Source organism: Tympanuchus pallidicinctus, unplaced genomic scaffold, assembly GCF_026119805.1.
Source record: "Tympanuchus pallidicinctus isolate F22 unplaced genomic scaffold, pur_lepc_1.0 scaffold5, whole genome shotgun sequence".
Classification (NCBI taxonomy): domain Eukaryota; kingdom Metazoa; phylum Chordata; class Aves; order Galliformes; family Phasianidae; genus Tympanuchus; species Tympanuchus pallidicinctus.
Window position 1 is genome coordinate 53614881 of NW_026294769.1, and position 11015 is coordinate 53625895.

Consider the following 11015-nt stretch of genomic DNA (forward strand, 5'->3'; position numbering starts at 1 on the left):
GAGCTGAAATTCTCTGCACCTCACTAGCAATGGGGATTTTTGTGTTATTTTGGAAGAGCAGATGAAAGTGAGTGGCCTCCCTGCCCACAGCATGGGGGTTGGACCTTAATGTTCTTTATGGTCCCCTCCAATATAAGCCATTCTACAAGTCTATGATTGTGAAACCAAATCTATTTGAAATTCTATTTCTAACATTAATCTGATAGACTTTGATGGGTCTGATCAGCGTTTACTAGAATAAGACTTGCCCAGGAGCAGCCATCAAAACAGTGCACACACCAGAAACAACTTTTTCCTTTAACTTCAAAAATGAGGCAAAAAAAACACAACAGAGGACTTCCAACTTATGGCTGCATCGTATCTTTTTTTTCCCCTAAAAGTCTAACTTTAAAGCTATTTAATAGCACATGTCCTTTGTGTAAGGCGTCAATCCATCTGCAACCTGTGTACAAGTAGTTTCAGTGTCTCCATCTGAGCCCATGCTTGTGTGTGGCTATCTCTTGCACTCCTGCTATGGCTTGCAGCCCAGAAGGCCAACCATATCCCAGGTTGCATCAAGAGAAGTGTGACCAGCAAGTCAAGGGAGGTGATTCTGCCCCTCTATTCTGCTCTCCAGAGACCCACCTGGAGTACTGCATCCAGTCCCAGGGCCCTTTGCACAAGAAGGACATGGAATAGGTGCAGTGAGTCTAGAGGAGAGCCACAAAGATGATCAGAGGGCTGGAGTACCTCCCCTACAAGGACAGGCTGAGAGAGCTGGGGCTTTTCAGCCTGGAGAAGAGAAGCCTCCAGGAGGACCTTATAGTGGACTTCCAGCACTTGAAGGGGGCCTACAGGAAAACTGGGGATGGACTTTATAAGGGCAGGTAGTGACAGAACAAAAAGAAATGGCTTTAAACTGGAAGAGGGTAGACTTAGACAAGATATTTGGAAGAAATTCTTTACTGTGGGGGTGGTGAGACACTGGAACAGGTTGCCTCACATCCACAGTGAGACTGTGGATGCCCCTCCCTGGAGGTGTTCAGGACCAGGCTGGATGGGGCTGTGAGCAACCTGGTCTGGAGAGAGGTGTCCCTGCCTATAGCAGGGGGTTGGAACTAAATGATCTTAAAGGTCCATTACAACCCAAACCATTCTATGATTCTATGTCTACTACTTCTTCCAAGAGCACCTCTGAAGAAGAATCTGAAGAACATGAGCATCATAAAACAAATGTGCTGTGAAGGGGTCTCCAGAAAAAAAAGAAAAAAAAAAAAATTAAAAAAAAGGAAAAGTCAAAAGTGGGGGTTCTGGATCACTTTCACATCCCTAAAAGGTAGGCCTTTTTTTCATTCAGAGGTACTCAACATAGAATCATCAAATCATTTAGTTTGGAAAAGAACTAAGTCCAAATACAATCATCAAATCCAGCATCTGTAGCTCCTCTTAAAGAGAGAAAAATAAGGGGGAAAACAGCACAAGATGTAAAGGTGGGAGTTTCTCTCTCTTATTTCCATTCTGCTACTGGTCTGACAGCCCCCTGTTTGCCATATCACTTTTTTTTAAATAGAATTTCCTTGTCCTATGAGTCAGCAGGAGGGACCCAGACCAGGTTGAGGATGAAGCAGAGGGTGACAGAGGAGGTTTGTATGGGAGGCCTTGGAAGACGGCAGCTGTTGGAGCAGGCTGGTAGAAGCTAACAGAAGAGCTACAGCAGCAAGATGGAAAATACACGTTTTTTTGACCTTCCAAACTGACACACAGACGACACAGCACATTGGCAGGGCATACCTGCACGATGCCTGGCACCTGGGCACAATGCCAACTGCTAAAGCTGCTTTCTGACAAGGGGAAAGGATTGCATCCTCCTGGAGAACCTGGGGACGTGCACACATGTGCTCTGTCATCTGCTGCAGCGCTGCTTGGTTTCCTGTGGAAAACCACCGGTTTTGTAAAACCAAAAAGGCATTTCAATGTGGATCTAAGAGCACTAATAACCCAAATATTCACCTTAACTTAGAGCCTGTGATTCTGCAGGTTTAAGCCTTGAAACTAGGGCAATTGTTGTGATACAGGCAGAATAAGTCTCGACCTCTTGTAAGAAAACGCTTAGACCAGCAAATATGTAGCGTAACGCCAGCCAGGATCCATTTCCTCTAATTAAAACATTTTCATGCTGGTGCTGTTTCATCACATAACACCAAATAAAAAATGTGCTTCCTAAATTCAATGCTGCTCCTAAGCTCAGTGGCACTGAGCTGTAGGACTAAAACCTCTCCAGAGCACACCATGCAGCTGAGGCCATCAAGGACAAGATGATTTTCTACCATTTGTTTTTATCACCAATGTCCTAACACCTACAGAAGTGAAGAGTACCCTTAGCTAGGTGTATTACTCCAACAGAAACCACCAGATTAGATAAAAGAAAGCAAAAATAATACAGGTTAGAGCCAGGATATTGCATAAGGAGCCACTAATTCTCTGTGCCCCGGAGCTGATGAAGCCTGGCTTCTTGTAGCTGCCTCTGGTGTGGATTCTGCAGTGTCTGCAGCCGTGCTGCCCACTGAGGGCACCACCTCCCTCTCAACAAACTGCCTTTCCTCACAGCATTTGCAGAAGTTTGCCACTTGGAGTAATTTTTAGTCATCCACACAGAGAAAGCATCGCTTTTTTGGAAGCATTTCCAGCTATGTATACAAAATACAGGAGGAAATTCCCACAGAAGCTGGGAGGAATTTTTCTGTTCTCTTCAACTCGCGTCACTGCAGCTGGGATTTCATCCCTGACTGCTGCCCTGCATTCTACAAAGCCGGCATACAAGATACTTGCAACTCATCCTCCAAATAACACAAGGCCTATAGGAATTAAAACAGACCTGGGCTGCCCAGAAGTGAGCAAGCTACAATATTTGAAACCAAATGGAGAAACGTCAAAAAATACTTCCTGAAAAGCAACAAAAAAGGCCCAGGTAAGGGGAGAACACAGGGTGAGGAGGGGAGAATCACAGGGCCAGGGAATGGGTAGGCACAAGGGACACCTTTCCAATGTATTCAGTGTCAGGTCTACCTCCCAAATACACCCCCCTATACCCAAACACATTCCCAAATGCATGGTCGTGTGATACCACTCGGTACAAATGCCTCACAGAGCTATTTTTCAGCCCCAGCTCATATGTGGACCTGCTGTAGTATCTCATGTTTGAATAGATTTCTCCTCATGAGACAGAACAAAAAAGATGGTGATAAAACGTAGCTCAGTGCCTATTGTGAAAATACAACTTTATTCTACTGCTTTTTCATTTACTAGTGGAGGCAATCAGAGCACACCATGGAGGCTGAATTTAGCACATACCCAAATTTGCTCCTCCAGACAATTGGTAACGGAGGGCCAGGACAGGATAGGCACATGAAAGAAACCCCACTCCACAACACAGGTATTAAGGCTTACAGAAATGCTTACTTCACTGCTCAGCCTTTGGACACCAAAATCAATGAGGACTTTTGTATCAAAGCTGTTTTTTGTCTCATGCTCACACAGCACAGCGACAATATTTGAGAAATTTGCAATGAATCAATGGAAACCTTATGGTGACATTTCCATCGATCCAAAGTCGCGTCACACTTGGCTCCCAGCAACACAATAAATGTTTCTCCATGCAGAAGCGACACGTGCACTGTTTTCAATGAGCCAATTTTGAAGCTTTAAAAGGAAGATGTACGTCAGGATGAAGGTTACTGGCATGAGCTGGGGATGTTCGTATTACAAACGATGGAGACACATCAATGAGTTACAGAAGTTATCTCAAACAAGTGCCCAAATCCCTGTGCCCAGCCATCCCACACCACATTGCACTGGCTCACTCCAATCCTTCCCATACACACACCACCCTGCTGCTCACAAAGGGAAAGTAAGAGCTATTTTGGAAGTAATTTAGGAAGCTTAAAAACCAGCCCGTCACTGTGAGATTTATTAGCATCTTTTCTAAGCCTCACTCCAACCGCCAGTTTATTGAGAAGTGTTATTCTAGTAAAATCCTTCCAAGGAATGGCTCCGGGCTTTCAGCGACTACAAAGGACACTTGTAAAGTTAGCTGCTCTCATTAGTACACAGGGTTGAGGTCTGGCGGGGGGAGAAGGGGGGGGGGAGGAGAAGAGGGGAATGCAGAACCGATGCATAATTATCGGTGGGAAGAGACTGCGGGCGGCCCAGCAGCTCCCAGCATCACAGCTGGCAGTGCAGCCATATGACAGCCCCATCCGCAGCTCTCGGGCTGCGCTCCTGGCCCCCTCCTGTGCTCCCAACCCCTCCGGCCATTTGGGTGCAGGAATCTAAGTGCTCAGCCCAAACTCATCCCACTGCTGGCACAGTCCACATAAATCTGCCTGGCCATCCCCACGGCACATGCAGGAGCACAAGAGTGCTGCTGGCTTGCAGTTGTATTTGAGGCTGGGGGTTGATTCTAGGGTTATGTTCTCTTGAAGTTTTCTTTCTGGATTAAGAAGGAAAGAGCAACATGGCACAGAAAGCCTCTGTGAAGCAAGGACAGCCTCCTCACTGTATTACGTGTTCAAGATGAAGGACACACGGCACATCTGAGCCCATTCCAAACGGTGCAAAACGCCACAAAAGCAGCACAAGTTCAGAGAGGAAGGACTTTGGATCTTCATAACGAAGGAGGCTCTGCGAAGCACTGATCTTCTTCCCGTGCGTTTCACATACCTTGAGATCGAAACGCTGCGTTCTGCTTATAACTGAGCCAAGATAGGGGTAGCGGTAGCAGTAACAGCGCGTCCCGCTCCCGGTGCAGGAGGAGCACAGCGGAGCGCTGGAAGCACCGAGGGCGCGGAGCGCCGGGGCAGAGCGACGCACAACGCCGCCAAGGGCACGGGGCGGGCACGGCTCGGAGCGCGCTCCCGGACAAAGGCGATGCCGTCCGCTTCCGCAGCCGGGAGGCCGGGGGCCGCTCCGCGATTTGGGGAACCCTCGCGCGGGGTCGCGTCGCATTCGCACCGGGTGCCGGAGCACAACGACAGCCACGTCCTGCGCTTTCGATGGCTTTTTAAAAAAAGTGTCCTTCCCGCTGCCTACACCAATGCCTCCTTTTGTTTCCCCCCCAAAAGCCGAATCCCGACTGCCGGCGCAGCCCTCGTTCTGCCCTCGGTGCGGTCCGAAGCCCGTAACGCCCGGCTCCGAACAAAGGGGCCCGGCGGCGGCGGCCGCGGCCGCTGCTCTGCGGTTCGCCGTGGGCTTTTTTTTTTTGTTCTGTTGCTCCGTCTGCAAAATGGGAGATGAAGGGACCGTCCGTTGTCCCCCACCCCCCACCCCCCCAGCAGCCACCGCGGGTTCGTTGCCCGAAGCGGAACCCTCTCCCCGTTAACAATGAGACGCGAAGCGCACGTACAAACACGAGCACGTTTATTCGATACAGACAGGTTCAGTGAGACATCGTCCTGCGAACCAGGAACACATTGCACACACTCCGGTACGAAGCGCATAAATGGAACCAACAGCCGCATCTCGTAGCGAAGCCATTGAGAGTCTGTCGGGGAGGGGGGGATTTTTTTCTCCTTTTTTTTCTTTTTTTCTTTTTTTTTTCTTTTTATTTTTTTGTAGAAAAGCCCGGTTCCGGCGGCCTCCTGGAACAATGCGCTCCGGCTGCAGCACCCGTCGGCCTCACAGGGTAAGTCCAGCTGCCTTCCTCCTCCCGTATTCACATTTGTTGTCTTGTTTTTTTGTTTTTTCTTTTTTTTTCCCCGAACTGCTTCATACAGTCACGAAGAGGGGAAAAATAGATAGATATATAATAAAGTCTCAAATAAAAAGCAATAAAAACCTCCCGCCGGTCCCTCCGGGGTTATTGCACGGGGCTCCGCTGCGCGGGGAGGAGCGGTCCGTCGGGCGGAGGGCACCGAGTAGCGGGCACCGAGCAGCGGGCCGTCGCCCCCCGCTCGCCTACTGCGGAGCTGCGGCCGCCGCCTCGCCGTCCCCTCCGCCGCTCCCCACGGCGGCCGCCGCCAGCTGCAGGCGCCGCACCGCCTCCTTGATGAGGTTCCCGGAGAGGATGAGCTGCTGCAGGAGCCGGTGCGGGTCCTCCTCGTGCGGGTCGGGCGGGCCCGGCGGCGGCCGCCGCTGCTGCTTCCTCCGGCGGGCGGCGCTCCGCAGCCAGCCGCGGCCGCACAGCTGCTTGGCCACCCGCTGCTGCTCGGGCCGCGGCGCGGCGGGCGGCGGGGCGGGCGGGCAGCAGCGCGGCGAGTAGGGCGCGGCGCGGTCGCGAGCGCTGCCCGGCCCCGGCTGGTGCTTGGGGCCGCGGGGCGGCGGCGCCCGCTGGGCGCTCAGCTGCAGCACCTCGCCCAGCTTGGCCACCAGCGCGTCCACCTCCTTGGAGCCCGCCGGCCCCACGGCCACCGAGCGCTCCAGCAGCAGGAAGCGCTCGCCCGGCCGGCACGGCATGGCGGCCCGCGCGGCGGGACCGGGACCGGCACCGCCGCCAGCACGCGCGGCTCCGGCGGCTGCGGTCGGGGCTGGAGCTCGGCCCGCTGGGGTTGGTTTGTAAACAATGGGTGACGCGGGAGCCCGGGCGCCTCCCACCGCGCCGGGCGGGGGGGGCGATGCCCGGCGCCGATCCGCCCGCCCCTCGCCCCCGCCGCCGGAACGCAGTGCTCGGCCCCGAGGAGACCCCGCCGTGCTGCCGCGAGGCGTTCCCGGGCCGGCGGAACGCCCTCCGCTCCCAGCCGCCCGCCGGCCCGCGACCCCGCCGCGCCGTCGACCCCCGTCTGCGCGGCGTATGGACCGGCCCGCTTTCAAACCCCGCAGCTCGGGGTTCGGGGCGGGGCGCGGTGATTGGCAGAGAGGCGTGAAGGGGCGGGGCATCGCGCCGAGGGCGGGCTGGCGGTCCGCGCCGCAGCCGGGGGTCCGTCGGGGCCGGCGGAGCCCTGCGGCCCGTTGGCGGAGCCCGCAGCGTGGGCGCGGCCGGGTGGTTCTGCGCTCCCTTTAACGCCGGGCGTTTTCCTCAGAATGCCCGTACGATGCGGTGCCGCCGGCGGGAGCGACTCGCGGTGCCGCGTGCTGCCTCTGTGGTGCTCTCATCCCACAGCCCGGCCGCGCCAAGGCTGCCCGTGTATTCGCACCTTCCTCAGGCCAAGCTCGTGGCTGCTCTGCTTGGTGTGCGCACGGTGCCTTTACCTCCAGCTGCCTACTGATCCTGCCTTTAATTCCCCAGCACGGAAGTGCCTTTGAGGGTCTCGTCCCCGCCATCACCGCTAGCAGAAGTGAAGCATGCTTTGCTGCGGCTGTTCGCGGGGGCTCAGAGGGGCTCAGAGGCAGACAGGGCTCAGCCTGTCACCATCCTGCAGGAGTTCCTCTGATAGCACTGCCTGGATTTCAAAACAGTCCGGGATGTGTTCATTCACGTAATTGTATGTGATAGCAGCAGCCTTGACACCAATGGGAGTGCCGATGGAGGCAGCTGCTCACACATGGAGCTGCTATCGGCACCACGTCCTGCTCAGAGAGTGAGCATGTGGCACGGGAGAGGGGACAGCCTTGGAGATGACTGTCCGTGCTGCCCTGAGCCACTTCCACTCGGTGCACAGAATGGAAGACAGCCTATGTGTCTGTGCCTGTGCCTGGTGCCCGTCCTTGTGCATCCATGCTGCACCTCTGGGTGCAGGCATGCAGCAGCTCTGTTATTTATTCACCTATGCTCAATGGGCTGACACTTTCTGATTTTGTATGCCCTGTTGGTAGCAGGCAGTTCAAACTCGGATCGCGTTGTTCTACCGATAAGTGTTAAGCGAGCACTTGTACCACTCATTACTCACTATGTGGTGTTTTCCAATGAAATAAAGGCCTGCACATATGCAGTAGATGGATCAATTCCTGTTCCACAGGAGATCTATATTCAGAGCACCTCTGAGTAGGTAATCTGGTATTCTGTACAAGCAAAACTGCAATAAGCCGGTGCAGCTTATTCCAGCCCTTTCTTCTCCTCCCACAAAGCAAAATAAGCTATTCCAGCAAAAGCACAGTGTTGCTCACGATTACATCTACACCTGGGGCTTTCATGAGCCCAGCAGCGATAATCACAAATGGCACATCACTGCACCCCCAGCCAGCAGCAGTGCTGGGAGAAGTTTGCAGTGCAGAGCAGATCAGTGCCCAGATGGGGAGATCAGAGCGCAGCCAGTCGCAGAATCCCATCTCCTCAGATCTTTTTTCATGCAAAACTTCAGTGGTGCTCCCTTGACAGTCAACCTACTAAATACCTGCTGGGGATGTGAGGACTGAACCCACTGAAAATATTTACGCTGGGTACTGCTCACTGGGGCTAATAGCTTTCCCACCTATACAAAATGAGTATTGTAAATATGCCAGAAGGGCATTTCAGTTTGCGTTCTAGAGGATTACATGAACCTCAGCCCACTACTTTGGAATTCTAGCTGCACTTTGCAGCAAGAGTGAAGAGTTTAAATGCTGCAGAGGGTACATTTCCCACATCTGCACTGAAGTACCCTTTGTCGATTTACTTACAAAGGAAAACTACGCCAAAGGAGGCTCGGTGTGAATTTACTTTCTGTGCTCTTGTGCAGGCTGGATCTCAGCATCCAGTGACCTTTCTGGGGTTAAACCCAGACCAACTCCAAGAGCATGCTCTGTGCTGCCAACAGCCATGATCAGATGTTGGTGGCAGAGATCACAACAGCGGCCTGTTAGCCATGAGCTGCTCACTTGAGCCTCACCACGTATAGAAGCAAGAACAACACAAACAGTGTTTTGCAATAACAGCAGCTGTCAAACGTATATGTGCCCCAATGCAGATTTTGTGAGCATAAATAACAGGGTTGGCTGCTGGGTAGAGGCTGGGGTTCCCTGCACTGCATCCATGAAGACCTTTGGCTGAGCCTCAGGTTAGTTCCAGCAAGGCTTTGGAGTGCCCTTGGAAAGCAGCTTTCTCATTCAGACTGGGAAAATCAAAGTTAATGTTCTTTGCCTTCTAGTGTTGGTGGTGGGTTCTCGAGCGCTGCTTTTGCTTTAGCAGTTTAGCACAATAGTTTTTGTTATGAAAGAAAAAAAGCCAAAAAATTATGGATAGGGGCGAATTCTTTTAAAAATAAAAGGGTGAAGACAGTTCCAGAACTGTTGACAATGTTTTCCTGACCACTAATAGCATTTTTCCTGAGTTGTAGTTTGAGCATCACTCTGGGACTCTGGGCTTTTTTTTTTTCCTTGGGGTTGCTACATTTCTCTGTGTTGTCTGCTTCTGTTCTGGACTGCCCAAATTACCACAGCAAATGATTGTCTCAGTCATTCTATTAACAAGATTTTACAGATGCGAACAATGATCGGTTCCTTTCATTTCTGTGGCTCATCTGCTCTCTTCTTTTGCATTCATCTGTTCACATTTTTAGAAAACAGTCTCTAAGCTATTTTTAGTAATCCTTGACTTTGAGATACCTCGGGCAGAGGCTGGAGCCTGCAGGTTTCGTAAACAAGCACTAATTGTGTCCATTATGTGGCCACTGCCAATTTTTACATAATTTTACAGTGTATTCTGGAAACGTGTTTCATTTCAGAACATCAAGGTCAGTTTATAAACCTTACCTATATTTGAGGTGCTGATCCTGACAAGGTGTCCCAGCAGGTGTGACCTGAGCTTTAAACCTATTAAGCACAAACAAAGAAAAACCCTTAAATCCCATGTGAAGTCTGCAATCCAGTGTAATCTCAGCTGTGTAAGTAGGAGTCCTTCCACTGCATGTTTGTATATGTTCAGGATCATTCTGAGCACCGACACAGAAACAACAGCCCAGCTGATGTGCCGTGAGAAATACACCGAGTTTGTGCAGGTGTTTACATTTCCAAACCCCGTGTGCTGGAGCTGGGTGATCTCTGATCTCAGGCTCCAGTGTTGCGTGTTAAAATAAATCAGACTGATAAGTTCATGAAAGAGGCTGTGGAGTATTGCATCATGATGGTAAAGTATTTATAGAGTTGTTTATGAAACAGTCGAAGGGCTTTGCCCTCAGCAAACCCCGGGCCAAGGAGGTCCTTTCCAGCCCTTTGTTTCCATGGTCGTTTCTCATGTCTTTTATTTTCAACAGAAACTTCTGTCATATCTATTAAATATGCAGAGCTTCTCTTCATAACAATAGATGCGGTGCCAATGACTGATGCTCGTGCAAAGGAAATTAATTTCCTATGCACGCTTTACAATGCAGAATGGGGAGAGGCCAGAATGCCATCCAACTAAGGCGAGTTTAGATTCCCCTATAATCGTTTTGTAACCTGCATTTATAATACATTTCCAAGAACAAAAGACATTCCTTTAGAAACAGCTGAGGTTGCTAAGTGACACAAATGTATTTACTGTGTCATAACTTGCAAAATCCAACCACACTAGAGCCAGGCAATTAATAAGGAGAAATGTCATGAGTCTTGCACCGACTCCCAGAATCAATATAAATACATTGGCCAACAGTTCTACGGGGTTTTGGACACCCAGTCAGAGACCTAAATGGAAACAGCATTGTTCACTTTTGAAGTGAAGGCTTTCATTCTTAAGAAATTAAAATAATCATATTATGTCACAGCACAAGAACCTTCGTTTAGATCTTTGGGACTTGATTCTTTCATGCACTGCTTCTGCTTACCCTTGTTCAGTTACCTGAGAATTCTCCCTTAGAGCTGTTACGTACCGGCAAGGCTATCGGTGTAGCCAGCTTTGAGGCAGAGTTACTTCTTTTGGCTGAGTTACTGAGGTTTGTTCACCTTTAGCCAGACCAACCTGCTGTATCCCAGTGTGTCCGTGCACACGAGGCAAGAATTTGTCTCCGCTTTGGAGGGACCAGAGAAGCCCGATCCTTCCCTTTTCCTAAGCTGCAAAGCCTCCTCTTAATCCGCAGACATCCACAAGCACTTGTGCATCCCCTGTGCCCCAGATGTGCAAATGGTGTACAAGGATTGCTTCAGACGAGTGTGCCGAGCTACCTGGTTATTATGGGTTGTCAAGTTGCCTTGCACAACATCTCCTGCTAGTT

General features: G+C 51.1%; 1 protein-coding gene across 1 annotated transcript; it reads right to left on the bottom strand.

Moving 5' to 3' along the window:
• Positions 1 to 5377: 5377 nt before the first annotated feature.
• On the bottom strand, positions 5378 to 6483 carry LOC128091387 (GSK-3-binding protein-like). Its single transcript, XM_052704478.1, has one exon. It carries the CDS (start codon positions 6427 to 6429, stop codon positions 5932 to 5934), a length of 498 nt encoding a protein of 165 aa, XP_052560438.1. The 5' UTR covers positions 6430 to 6483; the 3' UTR covers positions 5378 to 5931.
• Positions 6484 to 11015: the final 4532 nt, after the last annotated feature.